Source organism: Oncorhynchus masou, chromosome 9 (assembly GCF_036934945.1).
Source record: "Oncorhynchus masou masou isolate Uvic2021 chromosome 9, UVic_Omas_1.1, whole genome shotgun sequence".
In the NCBI taxonomy this organism is placed as follows: Eukaryota; Metazoa; Chordata; class Actinopteri; order Salmoniformes; family Salmonidae; genus Oncorhynchus; species Oncorhynchus masou.
In genome coordinates, this window is record NC_088220.1 from 14326717 (window position 1) to 14349216 (window position 22500).

At 51.8% G+C, this 22500-nt stretch overlaps 1 protein-coding gene across 4 annotated transcripts in view; it reads right to left on the bottom strand.

Moving 5' to 3' along the window:
- Positions 1 to 3622: 3622 nt before the first annotated feature.
- LOC135545551 (NEDD4-binding protein 3-A-like) overlaps positions 3623 to 22500 on the bottom strand; it is a 95380-nt gene continuing 76502 nt past the window's right edge. For all 4 annotated transcript variants that reach the window (XM_064973224.1, XM_064973220.1, XM_064973223.1 and 1 more), the window contains 4 exons: positions 21986 to 22078; positions 21405 to 21656; positions 13689 to 13944; positions 3623 to 8090 (listed from right to left, as the gene is read on the bottom strand). In XM_064973224.1, coding sequence (XP_064829296.1) covers positions 7684 to 8090; positions 13689 to 13944; positions 21405 to 21656; positions 21986 to 22078 — 1008 coding nt within the window. In that variant the 3' untranslated portion in view covers positions 3623 to 7683. The remainder of the gene's footprint in view (positions 8091 to 13688; positions 13945 to 21404; positions 21657 to 21985; positions 22079 to 22500) is intronic.

The following is a 22500-nucleotide window of genomic DNA, read 5'->3' on the forward strand; positions in this document are numbered from 1 at the left end:
TGATTTAATGGATGTTAGAGGGGTGATGTGACAGTTATTTTAATTTTATTTTTAGGAAGTTGTCTGATTTCAGGAGAGTATTTAAAGTTCTATATTACAGAGGTCAAGATAAGTTGCCTCTGAGAAAACATATTCCCATAAATTTGATTGAGATTGTGATTGGCTGATAGGTGGTGACTGTGGTTACAGTTTGTGAATGGAACACTGATTGTAAAAAAATGTTTAACATTTCTCTTTCTATTGGTGATGATGTAATAAAGGCCCTGATTGTTGAAAGTCACTTTGGGTTCCAGTACATGTATCAGGGTGATGATCAACGGAGAGGTTGAGGGTCAATTGGCTGATTTGATTTTGCAACTGGCTCCAATAACAAGAATTTTCCTGAAGGAAGCCATGTTTCTTGTTCTGTGTCGGCCGATGTATTCAACAAAAACAAATTATACTACTGTGAAGTCTACGTTTGTTTTTATTTATCATTGCTAGAATCAAGTCTCTTGTAAAATAGTGAAACCACAAGTAACATAATACATTTTATGAAATATAATTATGCCACAAAATAGCAACATCAGTATTGGGTTGAATCCATGATCAATCCTTCTCCGTTTTCCGAACCGTTGTCATACCAGCCCATGGAATGGCGACGTCATACCAGCCCATGGAATGGCGACGTCATACCAGCCCATGGAATGGCGACGTCATACCAGCCCATGGAATGGCGACGTCATACCAGCCCATGGAATGGCGACGTCATACCAGCCCATGGAATCATACCAGCCCATGGAATGGCGACGTCATACCAGCCCATGGAATGGCGACGTCATACCAGCCCATGGAATGGCGACGTCATACCAGCCCATGGAATGGCGCGTCATACCAGCCCATGGAATGGCGACGTCAGCGAGTTCTGCACCACCATCTCTTTAACAGCCGACACGTGGTAGTAGTCAGCCATTATAGCAACTTTGCACTGATCGCCAGTCAGAATGAATGATGGAAGCAGGTTTTTATTTTATTTAAAGCAGGTATAGTTTTATATTATGATTTGTGTGTTCGCACACGTGTTTGGTTGATGTTACATTTGATTTACTGCTTTTGGTTGACAATCATTCATCTCATTTCCCAGATTGACAGAATACACTAAGGTGTGTTATGGCTTCTTCCTTTGGTTCTTTTTCTTTTCCAGTAGTTGACTTCTTGTGTGATAGGTTGGCCCTCTACCTGCTTCGTCTTTATTAAAGTTGTATTGTACATATTTATTCTCTAACATGTTTCATATTATACTTGCATCTTAAAATGGAATAAAAACTTTATACTCCAACTCTGTTTATATGTTTGTGGAAAGTATTATATTTGGTTGGTTTTGGTTAGCTGCAGAAAGATGGACCGTTAGAGCCAATATTAGCCACTGATGTTGACTCACATGCTCTTCCTGCTGATGCCACCAGATGGAGACATTACCACACTAGGTGACTTCTACATACTAAACACGCCTTAGTGTTAATTTTTATTTATTTAACTGGGCAAATCAGTTAAGAACAAATTCTTATTTACAATGACGGCCTACCAGCCTGAGAATTTAAGTTGCAGAAATGTCTCCTACTGGGCTAGCTGTAGTCACTTCACGCAAACAACTGTCCTCCTGTTGACTTTAACTAGTGTGTGTTATAGTTGTAAGTAATTCTGTAAGCTGCCTACAATGAATGCTTGAAATCCAAGCAGTGAAGTTTGCATGTGTAGAGTCTCTCCTACATACAGAGCAGCAGCACACACAAGCATGAGTTAATATCTTTCATCATCAACCCACACTGAAGACAGTCACCTATGTGAGCTGTGGAGTTATATTAAGCTCTGGTTTATATAATATTGTTAGATGGAGGTTGGTGAGTCAGAGGAGAGATGGTGTCTGGCTTGACCGCCCCCTGGGAACACACACATCAAGTCACTGCTCAAATTATGAACCTGCCTATTACACAAGTCAAATATGCTTGAGAGTGGGTGAAAGGATGGCTCATAATGGCTGGGATGGAGTAAATGGAATGGTATCAAACACATGAAAACCATGGGTTTGATCCCAATTCCAGCCGTTACTATGAGCCGTCCTCCCCAATTAAGGTGCCACCAGCCTCCTGTGGTACACACACATTTTTACATTTGCATTCTAAAAGAAAACTGGGCGTTTGTTCTGTGTCCAACTCACTTCACGAAACCGCCCAGGGCAGCCACTCCCCTTCTCCACAGCCTACCTTGGCTGGCTCACATAGAAAGACCTGTTCCTTACGCTAACAAATATCCTCCTCCGTTTCCATCTGCGCTGACCTTTGACCTCTCATGTCCAAACTCAGGAAGGAGGTATGTAGGGGCCAGGGTTGGACAGGGGAGGGAAGGGCATTGTGTTTGTGAGCCAGGGTTGTACAGGGGAGGGAAGGGCGTTGTGTTTGTGAGCAAGGGTTGTACAGGGGAGGGAAGGGCGTTGTGTTTGTGAGCCAGGGTTGGACAGGGGAGGGAAGGGCGTTGTGTTTGTGAGCCAGGGTTGGACAGGGGAGGAAGGGCGTTGTGTTTGTGTGCCAGGGTTGTACAGGGGAGGGAAGGGCGTTGTGTTTGTGAGCCAGGGTTGGACAGGGGAGGGAAGGGCGTTGTGTTTGTGAGCCAGGGTTGGACAGGGGAGGGAAGGGCGTTGTGTTTGTGAGCCAGGGTTGGACAGGGGAGGGAAGGGCGTTGTGTTTGTGAGCCAGGGTTGGACAGGGGGAGGGAAGGGCGTTGTGTTTGTGAGCCAGGGTTGTACAGGGGAGGGAAGGGCGTTGTGTTTGTGAGCCAGGGTTGGACAGGGGAGGGAAGGGCGTTGTGTTTGTGAGCCAAGGTTGGACAGGGGAGGGAAGGGCGTTGTGTTTGTGAGCCAGGGTTGTACAGGGGGGAGGGAAGGGCGTTGTGTTTGTGAGCCAGGGTTGTACAGGGGAGGGAAGGGCGTTGTGTTTGTGAGCCAGGGTTGTACAGGGGAGGGAAGGGCGTTGTGTTTGTGAGCCAGGGTTGTACAGGGGAGGGAAGGGCGTTGTGTTTGTGAGCCAGGGTTGGACAGGGGAGGGAAGGGCGTTGTGTTTGTGAGCCAGGGTTGTACAGGGGAGGGAAGGGCGTTGTGTTTGTGAGCCAGGGTTGTACAGGGGTGCATGGTGATAAGGATCGAAGGCCGAGACATTCTAAAGGGTATTTTCCCAGCAGCTTCCTCCAGTCTAGTTCACAGAAAACTAACCTATCAGTTAATAGTCTCCTTCACAAGAGATATTGGGAGAATCTCAGTTTCATACTCCTTGCGTCCTCTCTCCTCGCCTCCTCAAAACCCATTGGACGAATAAGCCAGGGATCCCTCCCCTCTGACCTTCTCCTCCACGAGAAGCAGAAGAGCAGCACACAGGACTGTCCCAGGAGGATGGGGGAAAGGTAACCAAGACTGAGCTAAATGTAGTACAAGACTCTAGTGTTGATGTATGTCACAAGGCTCAGTGTAGTATAGTATAGCACAGCACAGTACATTACAGTATAATGTAGTATAGCATACCAGTGGGTTACTACAAGTTGTAGCTATAGGCTGTGATTTTGTTGGTATTTCTAACGTAAAGAAAATTGCCAGCACTTGATAAATGTTTATTATATAAATTCAGAAGCAACATGTATACACTACCGTTCAAAGGTTTGGGGTCACTTATACTTTTCCTTGTTTTTGAAAGAAAAACACATTTTTTTGTCCAGTAAAATAACATCAAATTGATCAGAAATACAGTATATGAACTGTTAATGTTGTAAATGACTATTGTAGCTGGAAACGGCAGATTTTTTATGGACTATCAACATAGGCGTGAGAAGGACCATTATCAGCAACTATCATTCCTGTGTTCCAATGGCACGTTGTGTTAGCTAATCCAAGTTTATCATTTTAAAAGGCTAATTGATCATTAGAAAACCCTTTTGCAATTTTATTAGCTGAAAACTGTAAATAAATAAAACTGTCCTTCTTTAGACTAGTTGAGTATCTGGAGCATCAGCATTTGTGGGTTCGATTACAGGCTCAAAATGGCCAGAAACAAAGCACTTTCTTCTGAAACTCGTCAGTCTATTCTTGTTCTGAGCAATTAAGAATATTCCATGCAAGAAATTGCCAAGAAACTGAAGATCTGGTACAACGCTGTGTACTACTCCCTACACAGAACAGAGCAAACGGGCTCTATCCAGAATAGAAAGAGGAGTGGGAGGCCCCGGTGCACAACTGGGCAAAAGGACAAGTACATTTGAGTGTCTAGTTTGAGAAACAGATGCCTTACAAATCCCCAACTGGCAGCTTCATTAAATAGTACCTGCAAAACACCAGTCTCAACGTCATCAGTGGAGTGGCGACTCCGGGATGCTGGCCTTCTAGGTGGAGTTGCAAAGAAAAAGCCAAATCTCAGACTGGCCAATAAAAAGAAAAGTTTAAGATGGGCAAAAGAACACAGCCCTTGGAAAGAGGAACACTGTCTAGAAGACAAGAAGGAAGAATAATAGTGAAGACATCAACACTATGAAATAACATATATGGAATCATGTAGTAACCAAAAAAGTGTGAAACAAATCAGAATATATTTGAGATTCTTCAAAGTAGCCACCTTGATGACAGCTTTGCACACTCTTGCCATTCTCTCAACCAGCTTCAAGAGGAAGTCACCTGGAATGCATTTCAATTTACAGGTGTGCCTTGTTAAAAGTTCATTTGTGGATTTTATTTTATTTTTAATGTGTTTGAGCCAATCAGTTGTGTTGTGACAAGGTAGGGGTGGTACACAGAAGACAGGCCTATCTGGTAAAAGACCAAGTCCTTATTATGGCAAGAAGAGCTCAAATAAGCAAAGAGGAACGACAGTCCATTGCTTTAAGACATGAAGGTCAGTCAATCGGGAAATGGTCAAGAAATTTTAAAGTTTCAAGTTCAGTCGCAAAAAACATCAAGCACTATGATGAAACTAGCTCTCATTGGTAACGCCACAGGGAAAGAAGACCAGAGTTACCTCTGCTGCAGAGGATCAGTTCATGAGTTAAACTCAGATTGCAGCCCGAATAAATGCTTCACAGAGTTCAATTAACAGACATATCTCAAGATCAACTGTTCAGAGGAGACTGCGTGAATCAGGCCTTCGTGGTCAAATTGCTGCAAAGAAACCACTACTAAAGGACACCAATAAGAAGAAGAGACTGGTTTGGGCCAAGAAACACGGCCAATGCACATTAGACTGGTGGAAATCTGTGCTTTGGTCTGATGAGTCCAAATTTAAGATTTTTTTTCTGTGAGACACAAGGTAGGTGAACGGATGATTTCTGTATGTGTTGTTCCCACCGAGAAGCATGGAGGAGGAGGTGTGATGGTGTGGGGGTGCTTTGCTGGTGACACTGTCAGTGATTTATTTAGAATTCAAGGCACACTTAACCAGCATGGCTACCACAGCATTATGCAGCGATACGCCATCCCATCTGGTTTGCGCTATCATTTATTTTTCAACAGGACAATGACTCAACACACCTCCAGGCTGTGTAAGGGTTATTTTACCAAGAAGGAGAGTGATGGAGTACTGCATCAGATGACCTGGCCTCCAAATCACCCGACCTCAACCCAATTGAGATGGTTTGGGAAGAGTTGGACCGCAGAGTGAAGAAAACGCAGCTAACAAGTGATCAGCATATGTGGAAACTCCTTCAACACTGTTGGAAAAGCATTCCAGGTGAAGCTGGTTGAGAGAATGCCAAGAGTGTGCAAAGCTGTCATCAAGGCAAAGGGTGGCTATTTGAAGAATCTAAAATCTAAAATATATTTTGATTTGTTTAACACTTTGTTGGTTACTACATGATTCCATATGTGCTATTTCATAGTTTTGATGTCTTCACTATTATTCTACAACATAGAAAATAGTAAAAAATAAAGAAAAGCCCTTAAATGAGTAGGTGTGTCCAAACTTAGGACTGTATTGAAAGCAGTAACTTCCCTCAACGTCGTCTCTGAATATTGTAATGACTCTAGGACCAAGAAAATGTATTCAAAACAGCTTCTCAAGTTTTGTAATTGTATGTTTGTTAATGGGAAAATATGTCCATTTAATTAAACATTTCTGTTTAGGAGAGGAGGTTTTCCTCCGACAGCAACGACAGGTACAAGTAAATGATCAGTAATTAGTCCAATGGGATGCAGAATAATAGCCAGAGCTGTAATATTAGGCTGTATTTTGGCTATTCATTCAAAGTGTCCTTTACTCAAACAGTACATGCTTCTGCAGCATTAGTATATCCAAATTACAACTATATACAGATTCCAAAATAGTCATTTGGGGACAGAAAATAGATTCACATGAAAATAACTATAAATTCTATAAAACGTTCTCAATACAATATTGTTACAGTATTACAGTTTTCCGAACGGGTAATTTTAGCCCCAAAAGGAACTTGTTATCCTCATAACTAAAATAGCATTGTTAATGGCAGAGTAATAGCATCCATGTATTGGCGTGTGATGGTCTAGTAACCCAACTTAAATCAGTGGTACAGCTTTCTACTCCCTGGACGCTCCCTGAATGAAGACAACTTTTAATGTCTCACCTCACCACACCTCACCACACCTCACCACACCTCACCTCACCACACCTCACCTCACCTCACCACACCTCACCTTACCTCACCAGACCTCACCTCACCAGACCTCACCACACCTCATCTCACCAGACCTCACCTCACCACACCTCACCAGACCTCACCACACAGCACCTCACCTCACCACACCTCACCAGACCTCACCACACCACACCTCACCACACCTCACCAGACCTCACCACACCTCACCACACCTCACCTCACCACACAACACCTCACCACACAACACCTCACCACACCACACCTCACCTCACCACACCACACCTCACCACACCTCACCACACCACACCTCACCGGGACAAAACCTAAATCCCTTTAGATCCTTTTGAACAATGTCCTAGGGTGCATCTGAAACGGCATCCTATTCCATATATAGTGCACTACTACTACAGAACCCTGGTCAAAAGTAGTGTACTATACAGGGTACTATTTGAGACACAGCCTACCCTTACTTTACCCCAGTCAGTGTCTGAACTTCAACGAGCCCACAGAACGGCTGTGAGGAACACACTGGTTGATTACATACACACAGAACTAAATTAGATTAAGTAACATTTACAAATAGGCTATTATTATTATTATCATTATCATTTGTACATACAAGCAGCCCTCTAACGTGAGGTTTGGTCAGGGTCGTGCTTGATCGAATGTACAGTGTTCTCGACTCTAATACGCTGTCATTGATTTGTGGACTGAAACAGGAAGTTATCATTGATTGCAGGCTTGAAACAGGAAGTGGAACCTCCAATAAACAGTACCAGAGAGGGTGTATCATTGTATTGCTGATTATACATGCACACTATTCAGTCTAGTGCATACAGGTCAAGGAGTGCAGGAGTGCAGAGTTGTTTTGGAATTGGGACCTCCACAAGGACATGGAGATGAAGGGTGAGGATTTGGTTTTGGATTGGGGCCCTCCTGTCTTTTCAAGTCTGTAAGAAGCCTGACTCTTCATCAAGGAGATAGGAAGAGGGGGCGAGTGATTGGTTTGGAATGCCCCCCCCCCCCCTTATAGTGTCCACTCAGTCAAATCTCAGACGATTCTATCCTCTCTATCCAGGGAAGACCAGGGGGAGGTTTACTGTCTTCCTCTCCTCTTTCTCTCTCTCCTCCTCCTCTTCCTCTCCTAACCTCCTGCACTTCCCTTTCCAGTGACTCGTTACTGTAATCTCCCATCTCTCCTCTTCCTCCCCTCACATCTTGCAGTTCCCTCTCCAGCGTTCCTCCTCCTCTGAGCTGGTATAGTTCTCTCTCCAGTAATTGGTTGTGGTGGTACATGTCCAGGTAGCTGGCCTGCAGCTCTCTCTGGTAGCAGATGACTTTCTCCTTCTCTGTCTGCCACGTCTGTCTCTCCTGCTCGAAGGCCGTAGCCTGGACCTGGCTCTGACAACGCTCTAACAACAGCTCTGCTCGCAGACGCTCCTCTGTAGAGCCTGGAGATAAAGAGAGAGGGGAGTAGGAAGAGAAAGAGAGGGGGGCAGAGAGAGAGAAAGAGAGACAGACATTTTGATGATCACCAATTAGCCAACACAGACTTCCGGCGCCGACAGAGATGGCCGCCTCGCTTCGCGTTCCTAGGAAACTATGCAGTTTTTTTATATTTTTTTAACGTGTTATTTCTTACATTAGTACCCCAGGTCATCTTAGGTTTCATTACATACAGTCGAGAAGAACTACTGTATATAAGATCAGCGTCAACTCACCATCAGTACGACCAAGAATATGTTTTTCGCGACGCGGATCCTGTGTTCTGCCTTACAAACAGGACAACGGAATGGATCGCATGCAGCGACCCAAAAAAACAACTCCGAAAAAAGAGGGAAACGAGGCGGTCTTCTGGTCAGACTACGGAGACGGGCACATCGTGCCCCACTTCCTAGCATTCTTCTTGCCAATGTCCAGTCTCTTGACAACAAGGTTGATGAAATCCGAGCAAGGGTAGCATTCCAGAGGGACATCAGAGACTGTAACGTTCTGTGCTTCACGGAAACATGGCTCACTGGAGAGACGCTATCCGAAGCGGTGCAAGCCAACGGGTTTCTCCACGCATCGCGCCGACAGAAACAAACACCTTTCTGGTAAGAAGAGGGGGTGGGGTGTATGCCTTATGGCTAACGAGGCATGGTGCGATGAAAGAAACATACAGGAACTCAAATCCTTCTGTTCACCTGATTTAGAATTCCTCACAATCAAATGTCGACCGCATTATCTACCAAGAGAATTCTCTTCGATTATAATCACAGCCGTATATATCCCCCCCAAGCAGACACATCGATGGCTCTGAACGAACTTTATTTAACTCTTTGCAAACTGGAAACCATTTATCCGGAGGCTGCACTCATTGTTGTTGGGGATTTTAACAAGGCTAATCTGAAAACAAGACTCCCTAAATTTTATCAGCATATCGATTGCGCAACCAGGGGCGGAAAAACCTTGGATCACTGTTACTCTAACTTCCGCGACGCATATAAGGCCCTGCCCCGCCCCTTTCGGAAAAGCTGACCACGACTCCATTTTGCTGATACCTGCCTACAGACAAAAGCTAAAAAAGAAGCTCCCACGCTGAGGTCTGTCCAACGCTGGTCCGACCAAGCTGACTCCACACTCCAAGACTGCTTCCATCACGTGGACTGGGACATGTTTCGTATTGCATCAAATAACAATATTGACGAATACGCTGATTCGGTGTGCGAGTTCATTAGAACGTGCGTTGAAGATGTCGTTCCCATAGCAACGATTAAAACATTCCCTAACCAGAAACCTTGGATTGATGGCAGCATTCGCGTGAAACTGAAAGAGCGAACCACTGCTTTCAATCAGGGCAAGGTGTCTGGTAACATGACTGAATTCAAACAATGCAGCTATTCCCTCCGTAAGGCTATCAAACAAGCTAAGCGTCAGTACAGAGACAAAGTAGAATCCCAATTCAACGGCTCAGACACAAGAGGCATGTGGCAGGGTCTACAGTCAATCACGGACTACAGGAAGAAATCTAGCCCAGTCACGGACCAGGATGTCTTGCTCCCAGGCAGACTAAATAACTTTTTTGCCCGCTTTGAGGACAATACAGTGCCACTGACACTGCCTGCAACGGAAAAATGCGGTCTCTCCTTCACTGCAGCCGAGGTGAGTAAAACATTTAAACGTGTTAACCCTCGCAAGGCTGCAGGCCCAGACGGCATCCCCAGCCGCGCCCTCAGAGCATGCGCAGACCAACTGGCTGGTGTGTTTACGGACATATTCAATCAATCCCTATACCAGTCTGCTGTTCCCACATGCTTCAAGAGGGCCACCATTGTTCCTGTTCCCAAGAAAGCTAAGGTAACTGAGCTAAACGACTACCGCCCCGTAGCACTCACTTCCGTCATCATGAGGTGCTTTGAGAGACTAGTCAAGGACCATATCACCTCCACCCTACCTGACACCCTAGACCCACTCCAATTTGCTTTACCGCTCAAATAGGTCCACAGACGATGCAATCTCAACCACACTGCACACTGCCCTAACCCATCTGGACAAGAGGAATACCTATGTGAGAATGCTGTTCATCGACTACAGCTCGGCATTCAACACCATAGTACCCTCCAAGCTCGTCATCAAGCTCGAGACCCTGGATCTCGACCCCGCCCTGTGCAGCTGGGTACTGGACTTCCTGACAGGCCGCCCCCAGGTGGTGAGGGTAGGTAACAACATCTCCTCCCCGCTGATCCTCAACACTGGGGCCCCACAAGGGTGCGTTCTGAGCCCTCTCCTGTACTCCCTGTTCACCCACGACTGCGTGGCCACGCATGCCTCCAACTCAATCATCAAGTTGGCGGACGACACAACAGTGGTAGGCTTGATTACCAACAACGACGAGACGGCCTACAGGGAGGAGGTGAGGGCCCTCGGAGTGTGGTGTCAGGAAAATAACCTCACACTCAACGTCAACAAAACTAAGGAGATGATTGTGGACTTCAGGAAACAGTAGAGGGAACACCCCCCTATCCACATCGATGGAACAGTAGTGGAGAGAGTAGCAAGTTTTAAGTTCCTCGGCATACACATCACAGACAAACTGAATTGGTCCACTCACACAGACAGCATCGTGAAGAAGGCGCAGCAGCGCCTCTTCAACCTCAGGAGGCTGAAGAAATTCGGCTTATCACCAAAAGCACTCACAAACTTCTACAGATGCACAATCGAGAGCATCCTGGCGGGCTGTATCACCACCTGGTACGGCAACTGCTCCGCCCTCAACCGTAAGGCTCTCCAGAGGGTAGTGAGGTCTGCACAACGCATCACCGGGGGCAAACTACCTGCCCTCCAGGACACCTACACCACCCGGTGTTACAGGAAGGCCATAAAGATCATCAAGGACATCAACCACCCGAGCCACTGCCTGTTCACCCCGCTATCATCCAGAAGGCGAGGTCAGTACAGGTGCATCAAAGCTGGGACCGAGAGACTGAAAAACAGCTTCTATCTCAAGGCCATCAGACTGTTAAACAGCCACCACTAACATTGAGTGGCTGCTGCCAACACACTGACACTGACTCAACTCCAGCCACTTTAATAATGGGAATTGACGGAAATTATGTAAATATATCACTAGCCACTTTAAACAATGCTACCTTATATAATGTTACTTACCCTACAATATTCATCTCATATGCATACGTATATACTGTACTCTATATCATCGACTGCATCCTTATGTAATACATGTATCACTAGCCACTTTAACTATGCCACTTTGTTTACATACTCATCTCATATGTATATACTGTACTCGATACCATCTACTGTATCTTGCCTATGCTGCTCTGTACCATCACTCATTCATATATCCTTATGTACATATTCTTTATCCCCTTACACTGTGTATAAGACAGTAGTTTAGGAATTGTTAGTTAGATTACTTGTTGGTTATTACTGCATTGTCGGAACTAGAAGCACAAGCATTTCGCTACACTCGCATTAACATCTGCTAACCATGTGTATGGGACAAATAAAATTTGATTGATTTGATTAGTCTCACAAATATATAACAATCAAACATAACATATGCCATTGAACAGATGCTTTAATCCAAAGAGACTAGCAGTCATGCTGAATACATTAACGTATGTGTGGCCCCAGGAATCCAACCGACAACCCTGCCGGTGCAAGCGCCATGCTGTAGTGATTGAGCTACAGAGAACCACAAATTGAAATTGGGATTTTATTTTCGTAATAAGGCTTGCTTCCCGCTTCTGGCTAGAAAGAAGCTTGTTCAGGCCACTTTTGTCTGTTATTGATTATGGTGACTTGTTGTATATGCATGTAACCTCTGTCGTACAGAGACTGGACTCTGTTTATCATGCAGCCTCCTCTGTCTTACAGAGACTGGACTCTGTTTATCATGCAGCCTCCTCTGTCTAACAGAGACTGGACTCTGTTTATCATGCAGCCTCCTCTGTTTTACAGAGACTGGACTCTGTTTATCATGCAGCCTCCTCTGTCTTACAGAGACTGGACTCTGTTTATCATGCAGCCTCCTCTGTCTAACAGAGACTGGACTCTGTTTATCATGCAGCCTCCTCTGTCTAACAGAGACTGGACTCTGTTTATCATGCAGCCTCCTCTGTCTAACAGAGACTGGACTCTGTTTATCATGCAGCCTCCTCTGTCTAACAGAGACTGGACTCTGTTTATCATGCAGCCTCCTCTGTCTGCAGAGACTGGACTCTGTTTATCATGCATCCTCCTCTGTCTTACAGAGACTGGACTCATTTATCATGCAGCCTCCTCTGTCTAACAGAGACTGGACTCTGTTTATCATGCAGCCTCCTCTGTCTTACAGAGACTGGACTCTGTTTATCATGCAGCCTCCTCTGTCTTACAGAGACTGGACTCTGTTTATCATGCAGCCTCCTCTGTCTAACAGAGACTGGACTCTGTTTATCATGCAGCCTCCTCTGTCTGACAGAGACTCTGTTTATCATGCAGCCTCCTCTGTCGTACAGAGACTGGACTCTGTTTATCATGCAGCCTCCTCTGTCTAACAGAGACTGGACTCTGTTTATCATGCAGCCTCCTCTGTCTTACAGAGACTGGACTCTGTTAATCATGCAGCCTCCTCTGTCTTACAGAGACTGGACTCTGTTTATCATGCAGCCTCCTCTGTCTAACAGAGACTGGACTCTGTTTATCATGCAACCTTGCACTTTATTACAGATGCCAAGTCACTCACCCACCATTGCACCTTGTACCAAATGGAAGGTTGGACCTCACTTTATATGTGCAGAAAGATACTACGTGTTCATCTACAAAGCCCAGGTAAACTCCCTCTTTAACTCTGTAGTCTGGTCTCCTTCACCACCAGCAGGTAAACTCCCTCTTTACCTCTGTAGTCTGGTCTCCTTCACCACCAGCAGGTAAACTCCTCTTTACCTCTGTAGTCTGGTCTCCTTCCCCACCAGTAGGTAAACTCCCTCTTTACCTCTGTAGTCTGGTCTCCTTCACCACCAGTAGGTAAACTCCCTCTTTACCTCTGTAGTCTGGTCTCCTTCACCACCAGCAGGTAAACTCCCTCTTTACCTCTGTAGTCTGGTCTCCTTCCCACCAGCAGGTAAACTCCTCTTTACCTCTGTAGTCTGGTCTCCTTCCCCACCAGCAGGTAAACTCCCTCTTTACCTCTGTAGTCTGGTCTCCTTCACCACCAGCAGTTACATGGTCTGCTAGGTGTTGCTACTTAAAGTCTCCAGGACATTCAAGGTATTAGGCAAGACTGCCTTCTTTTCTTGTGCACCAGAGGCATGGAATAGTGTACAATCCATACTTCATCTAGATATATTAGTGCCACTGAATTAATTTAAAATATTGATGGGAGACTGTTAAGGAGGACTGTAAATTATTTTTTTGGGGCTGGATCATGTTGTTGTATGTTTTAATTCTGTAATGTATTGATTGTTGCTGCCATCTTGGCCAGGTCTCCCTTCAAAAAGAGACTGTGTGTCACAATGGGCCTTTCCTGGTTAAATAAAGGTTAAATAAACAAATATCTATACCTGATGCCCCTCCTGATCCTCGAGACCCTAGTGTCCCACTCTCCTCCGCTCCCCCTTTCCCCTGTCGTCGTGGTTGCGCACCATGTAGGGCTGTCTGCAGCGTGTCTATCTGTCCATCACGGCTCTGCAGCTCTCCTCTGGTCTCTCTCAGCTGGGTCTTCAGCTGGAACAGCTCTGACAGCTTGCTGGTCACCTCCGCCTGGGAATCACGCAGCTGTTGCTTCAACAACGAGATCTCACCTGACTTCTGACACACCTGAAAGGTAAGGAGGGAGGGGTGGTGAAAGAGTATGATAAATAATCCCTGCTCTTCACCAGCATCCCTCAGTCAAATCCTCTCTCTATGCCTGCCCTCCGTCCACGTACCCCCTCACCTTCCCCCTCTGTCCCGTACCCCCTCACCTTCCCCACTCCCGTCCTCTAACCCCCTCACCTTCCCCCTCCGTCCTCGTACCCCCTCACCTTCCCCACTCCGTCCTCTAACCCCCTCACCGTCCCCACTCCGTCCTCTAACCCCCTCACCTTCCCCACTCCATCCTCGTACCCCCTCACAATCCCCACTCCATCCCCCACCTCCTCACCTTCCCCACTCCGTCCTCGTACCCCCTCACCTTCCCCACTCCATCCTCGTACCCCTTCACCATCCCCACTCCGTCCTCTAACCCCCTCACCTTCCCCCCTCCGTCCTCGTACACCCTCACCATCCCCACTCCGTCCTCTAACCCCCTCACCTTCCCCACTCCATCCTCGTACACCCTCACCATCCCCACTCGTCCTCCCCCCCCCTCACCTTCCCCACTCCATCCTCGTACCCCCTCACCTTCCCCACTCCATCCCCCACCTCCTCACCTTCCCCCACTCCATCCCCCACCTCCTCACCTTCCCCACTCCATCCCCCCACCTCCTCACCTTCCCCACTCCATCCCCCACCTCCTCACCTTCCCCACTCCATCCCCCACCCCCTCACCTTCCCCACTCCATCCCCCACCTCCTCACCTTCCCCACTCCATCCCCCCACCTCCTCACCTTCCCCACTCCATCCCCCACCTACTCACCTTCCCCACTCCAACCCCCACCTCCTCACCTTCCCCACTCCATCCCCCACCTCCTCACCTTCCCCACTCCAACCCCCAACCCCTCACCTTCCCCACTCCGTCCTCGTACCCCCTCACCTTCCCCACTCCATCCCCCACCTCCTCACCTTCCCCACTCCATCCCCCACCTCCTCACCTTCCCCACTCCATCCCCCACCTACTCACCTTCCGCACTCCAACCCCCACCTCCTCACCTTCCCCACTCCATCCCCCACCTCCTCACCTTCCCCACTCCATCCCCCACCTCCTCACCTTCCCTACTCCATCCCCCCACCTCCTCACCTTCCCCCACTCCGTCTCGTACCCCCTCACCTTCCCCACTCCATCCCCCACCTCCTCACCTTCTCCACTCCATCCCCCACCTCCTCACCTTCCCCACTCCATCCCGCACCTCCTCCATTCCATCCCCCACCTCCTCACCTTCCCCATTCCATCCCCCCACCTCCTCACCTTCCCCACCCCCTCACCTTCCCCACTCCATCCCCCACCTCCTCACCTTCCCCACACCACCCCACCTCCTCACCTTCCCCACTCCATCCTCCAACCCCCTCACCTTCCCCACTCCATCCCCCCACCTCCTCAACTTCCCCACTCCATCCCCCCCACCTCCTCACCTTCCCCACTCCACCCCCCCACCCCTCCTCACCTTCCCCACTCCATCCCCCACCTCTTCACCTTCCCCACACCATCCCCCACCTCCTCACCTTCCCCACTCCATCCCCCACCTCCTCACCTTCCCCACTCCATCCCCCACCTCCTCACCTTCCCCACTCCATCCCCCACCTCCTCACCTTCCCCACTCCATCCCCCACCTCCTCACCTTCCCCACACCATCCCCCACCTCCTCACCTTCGCCACTCCATCACCCACCCCTCACCTTCTCCACTCCATCCCCCACCTCCTCACCTTCCCCACTCCATCCCCCCACCTCCTCACCTTCCCCACTCCATCCCCCACCTCCTCACCTTCCCCACTCCATCCCCCACCTCCTCACCTTCCCCACTCCATCCCCCACCTCCTCACCTTCCCCACTCCATCCCCCACCTCCTCACCTTCCCCACTCCATCCCCCACCTCCTCACCTTCCCCACTCCATCCCCCACCTCCCCACCTTCCCCCACTCCGTCCTCGTACCCCCTCACCTTCCCCACTCCATCCCCCACCTCCTCACCTTCTCCACTCCATCCCCCACCTCCTCACCTTCCCCACTCCATCCCCCCCACCTCCTCACCTTCCCCACTCCGTCCTCGTACCCCCTCACCTTCCCCACTCCATCCCCCACCTCCTCACCTTCTCCACTCCATCCCCCACCTCCTCACCTTCCCCACTCCATCCCCCCACCTCCTCACCTTCCCCACTCCATCCCCCACCCCCTCACCTTCCCCACTCCATCCCCCACCTCCTCACCTTCCCCACTCCATCCTCCAACCCGCTCACCTTCCCCACTCCATCCCCCACCTCCTCACCTTCCCCACTCCATCCCCACATCCTCACCTTCTCCACTCCATCCCCCACCTCCTCACCTTCCCCACTCCATCCCCCACCTCCTCACCTTCCCCACACCATCCCCCACCTCCTCACCTTCCCCACTCCATCCCCCACCTCCTCACCTTCCCCCACCATCCCCCACCTCCTCACCATCTCCCTCCACCCCCACCTTCTCCACTCCATCCCCCCCACCTCCTCACCTTCCCCACTCCATCCCCCCACCTCCTCACCTTCTCCACTCCATCCCCCACCTCCTCACCTTCTCCCTCCATCCCCCCACCTCCTCACCTTCCCCACTCCATCCCCCACCTCCTCACCTTCTCCACTCCATCCCCCACCTCCTCACCTTCCCCACTCCATCCCCCACCTCCTCACCTTCCCCACACCACCCCCACCTCCTCACCTTCTCCACTCCATCCCCCACCTCCTCACCTTCCCCACTCCATCCCCCACCTCCTCACCTTCCCCACACCATCCCCCACCTCCTCCACTCCATCCCCCACCTCCTCACCTTCTCCACTCCATCCCCCCACCTCATCACCTTCCCCACTCCATCCCCCCACCTCCTCACCTTCCCCACTCCATCCCCCACCTCCTCCCTCCATCCCCCACCTCCTCACCTTCCCCACTCCATCCCCCACCTCCTACACTCCATCCCCCACCTCCTCACCTTCCCCACTCCATCCCCCCACCTCCTCACCTTCCCCACTCCATCCCCCACCTCCTCACCTTCCCCACTCCATCCCCCACCTCCTCACCTTCCCCACTCCATCCCCCACCTCATCACCTTCCCCACACCACCCCCACCTCCTCACCTTCTCCACTCCATCCCCCACCTCCTCACCTTCCCCACTCCATCCCCCACCTCCTCACCTTCCCCACACCATCCCCCACCTCCTCCACTCCATCCCCCACCTCCTCACCTTCTCCACTCCATCCCCCACCTCCTCACCTTCCCCACTCCATCCCCCACCTCCTCACCTTCCCCACACCATCCCCCACCTCCTCACCTTCCCCACTCCATCCCCCACCTCCTCACCTTCCCCACACCATCCCCCACCTCCTCACCATCTCCACTCCACCCCCACCTTCTCCACTCCATCCCCCACCTCCTCACCTTCCCCACTCCATCCCCCCACCTCCTCACCTTCTCCACTCCATCCCCCACCTCCTCACCTTCTCCACTCCATCCCCCCACCTCCTCACCTTCCCCACTCCATCCCCCACCTCCTCACCTTCTCCACTCCATCCCCCCACCTCCTCACCTTCACCACACCATCCCCCACCTCCTCCACTCCATCCCCCACCTCCTCACCTTCTCCACTCCAACCCCCACCTCCTCACCTTCCCCACTCCATCCCCCCACCTCATCACCTTCCCCACTCCATCCCCCCACCTCCTCACCTTCCCCACTCCATCCCCCACCTCCTCCACTCCATCCCCCACCTCCTCACCTTCCCCATTCCATCCCCCACCTCCTACACTCCATCCCCCACCTCCTCACCTTCCCCACTCCATCCCCCCACCTCCTCACCTTCCCCACTCCATCCCCCACCTCCTCACCTTCCCCACTCCATCCCCCACCTCCTCACCTTCCCCACTCCATCCCCCACCTCCTCACCTTCCCCACACCACCCCCACCTCCTCACCTTCTCCACTCCATCCCCCACCTCCTCACCTTCCCCACTCCATCCCCCACCTCCTCACCTTCCCCACACCATCCCCCACCTCCTCCACTCCATCACCCACCTCCTCACCTTCTCCACTCCAACCCCCACCTCCTCACCTTCCCCACTCCATCCCCCCACCTCCTCACCTTCCCCACTCCATCCCCCCACCTCCTCACCTTCCCCACTCCATCCCCCACCTCCTCCACTCCATCCCCCACCTCCTCACCTTCCCCACTCCATCCCCCACCTCCTCACCTTCCCCACTCCATCCCCCCACCTCCTCACCTTCCCCACTCCATCCCCCACCTCCTCACCTTCTCCACTCCATCCCCCACCTCCTCACCTTCCCCACTCCATCTCCCCACCTCCTCACCTTCCCCACTCCATCCCCCACCCCCTCACCTTCCCCACTCCATCCCCCACCTCCTCACCTTCCCCACTCCATCCTCCAACCCCCCACCTTCCCCATCCTCCCCCACCTCCTCACCTTCTCCCCCATCCCCCCACCTCCTCACCCCCACTCCATCCCCCACCTCCTCACCTTCTCCACTCCATCCCCCCACCTCCTCACCTTCCCCCTCCATCCCCCACCTCCTCATCCCCACACCCCCCACCTCCTCACCTTCTCCACTCCATCCCCCACCTCCTCACCTTCCCCACTCCATCCCCCACCTCCTCACCTTCCCCACACCATCCCCCACCTCACCTTCTCCACTCCATCCCCCACCTCCTCACCTTCTCCACTCCATCCCCCCCCCACCTCCCCTCACCTTCCCCACTCCATCCCCCACCTCCTCACCTTCCCCACTCCATCCCCCACCTCCTCACCTTCCCCACTCCATCCCCCACCTCCTCACACTCCACTCCATCCCCCACCTCCTCACCTTCCCCACTCCATCCCCCCCCCACCTCCATCCCCCCACCTCCACCTTCCCCACTCCATCCATCCCCCACTCCATCCCCCACCTCCTCACCTTCCCCACTCCATCCCCCACCTCCTCACCTTCCCCACTCCATCCCCCACCTCCTCACCTTCCCCACACCACCCCCACCTCCTCACCTTCTCCACTCCATCCCCCACCTCCTCACCTTCCCCACTCCATCCCCCACCTCCTCACCTTCCCCACACCATCCCCCACCTCCTCCACTCCATCCCCCACCTCCTCACCTTCTCCACTCCAACCCCCACCTCCTCACCTTCCCCACTCCATCCCCCCACCTCTTCACCTTCCCCACTCCATCCCCCCACCTCCTCACCTTCCCCACTCCATCCCCCACCTCCTCCACTCCATCCCCCACCTCCTCACCTTCCCCACTCCATCCCCCACCTCCTACACTCCATCCCCCACCTCCTCACCTTCCCCACTCCATCCCCCCACCTCCTCACCTTCCCCACTCCATCCCCCACCTCCTCACCTTCTCCACTCCATCCCCCACCTCCTCACCTTCCCCACTCCATCTCCCCACCTCCTCACCTTCCCCACTCCATCCCCCACCCCCTCACCTTCCCCACTCCATCCCCCACCTCCTCACCTTCCCCACTCCATCCTCCAACCCCCTCACCTTCCCCACTCCATCCCCCACCTCCTCACCTTCTCCACTCCATCCCCCACCTCCTCACCTTCCCCACTCCATCTCCCCACCTCCTCACCTTCCCCACTCCATCCCCCACCCCCTCACCTTCCCCACTCCATCCCCCACCTCCTCACCTTCCCCACTCCATCCCCCCACCTCCTCACCTTCCCCACTCCATCCCCCACCTCCTCACCTTCTCCACTCCATCCCCCACCTCCTCACCTTCCCCACTCCATCTCCCCACCTCCTCACCTTCCCCACTCCATCCCCCACCCCCCTCACCTTCCCCACTCCATCCCCCACCTCCTCACCTTCCCCACTCCATCCTCCAACCCCCTCACCTTCCCCACTCCATCCCCCACCTCCTCACCTTCCCCACACCATCCCCCACCTCCTCACCTTCCCCACTCCAACCCCCACCTCCACACCATCCCCCACCTCCTCACCATCTCCACTCCACCCCCACCTTCTCCACTCCATCCCCCCACCTCCTCACCTTCCCCACTCCATCCCCCCACCTCCTCACCTTCTCCACTCCATCCCCCACCTCCTCACATTTACATTACATTTAAGTCATTTAGCACTCACCTTCTCCACTCCATCCCCCACCTCCTACACTCCATCCCCCACCTCCTCATCTTCCCCACTCCATCCCCCCACCTCCTCACCTTCCCCACTCCATCCCCCACCTCCTCACCTTCCCCACTCCATCCCCCACCTCCTCACCTTCCCCACTCCATCCCCCACCTCCTCACCTTCCCCACACCACCCCCACCTCCTCACCTTCTCCACTCCATCCCCCACCTCCTCACCTTCCCCACTCCATCCCCCACCTCCTCACCTTCCCCACACCATCCCCCACCTCCTCCACTCCATCCCCCACCTCCTCACCTTCTCCACTCCAACCCCCACCTCCTCACCTTCCCCACTCCATCCCCCACCTCCTCACCTTCCCCACTCCATCCCCCACCTCCTCCACTCCATCCCCCACCTCCTCACCTTCCCCACTCCATCCCCCACCTCCTACACTCCATCCCCCACCTCCTCACCTTCCCCACTCCATCCCCCCACCTCCTCACCTTCCCCACTCCATCCCCCACCTCCTCACCTTCTCCACTCCATCCCCCACCTCCTCACCTTCCCCACTCCATCTCCCCACCTCCTCACCTTCCCCACTCCATCCCCCACCCCCTCACCTTCCCCACTCCATCCCCCACCTCCTCACCTTCCCCACTCCATCCTCCAACCCCCTCACCTTCCCCACTCCATCCCCCCACCTCCTCACCTTCCCCACTCCATCCCCCACATCCTCACCTTCTCCACTCCATCCCCCACCTCCTCACCTTCCCCACTCCATCCCCCACCTCCTCACCTTCCCCACACCATCCCCCACCTCCTCACCTTCCCCACTCCAACCCCCACCTCCTCACCTTCCCCACACCATCCCCCACCTCCTCACCATCTCCACTCCACCCCCACCTTCTCCACTCCATTCCCCCACCTCCTCACCTTCTCCACTCCATCCCCCTACCTCCTCACCTTCCCCACTCCATCCCCCACCTCCTCACCTTCCCCACACCACCCCCACCTCCTCACCTTCTCCACTCCATCCCCCACCTCCTCACCTTCCCCACTCCATCCCCACCTCCTCACCTTCCCCACACCATCCCCCACCTCCTCCACTCCATCCCCCACCTCCTCACCTTCTCCACTCCAACCCCCACCTCCTCACCTTCCCCACTCCATCCCCCACCTCCTCACCTTCTCCACTCCATCCCCCACCTCCTCACCTTCCCCACTCCATCCCCCACTCCATCCCCCACCTCCTCACCTTCTCCACTCCATCCCCCATCTCCTCACCTTCTCCACTCCATCCCCCCACCCCCTCACCTGCCACTGAGTCTCCTCCAGAGTAGGGCTGGTTCCCTTCAGACTCCCCTGACCCTCTCTCTGTCTCCCCCCCGTCAGAGCATTCAGTTCGTCCTGCAGTCTGTTCTTCTCCTGCTGGGCCTTGTACAGCTGCAGCTGCAGTGCACGCTCTGAATGCTGAGCATGCTGGGAAACCTGACGCAGCTTGGCGGTGTACAGATGCTTCAACTCCTCCAACTCCTTCTCCCACAGACGCTGTTTACCTTCAAACACCTACAGAGAAGACGGAGGGAGGGAGGGAGGGAGGGAGGGAGGGAGGGAGGGAGGAGGGAGGGAGAAAAAGAAACAGAGCGTTATAGACGCACACCTACATGCCCACTCACACAAACACACACACACTCACACAAACACACACACACTCACACAAACACACACACACACACACACACACACACACACTCACACAAACACACTCACACTCACACAAACACAAACACACACTCACACAAACACAAACACACTCACACAAACACACACACACACATACTCACACAAACACACACACACTCACACAAACACACACAAGCAAGTTTACTCATCACCTGCGCGATGGCTCCTTCACTCTCATCCAGGTTCCTCCTCATCTGTTTCAGCTCATGTTCCTTTTCCACCAGCCTCTCCTCCAGATCACGCACCTGGACAGTCAATCAACCAACCAATCAATCAATCAATCAACCAACCAACCAACCAATCAACCAATCAATCAACCAATCAACCAATCAATCAACCAATAAATCAACCAACCAACCAATCAATCAACCAACCAACCAATCAATCAACCAACCAATCAATTAATCATCAACCAACCAATCAATTAATCATCACTCAACCAATCAATAAATCAACCAACCAACCAACCAATCAGTCAACCAATCAATCAACAAATCAATTAATCATCACTCAACCAATCAACCAATCAATCAACCAATTAATTAATCATCAATCAACCAATCAATTAATCAATAAACCAACTGACCAATCAATCAATCGACCAAACAATTAATCAATAAACCAATCACTCAACCAATCAATCAATCAACCAACCAATCACTCAACC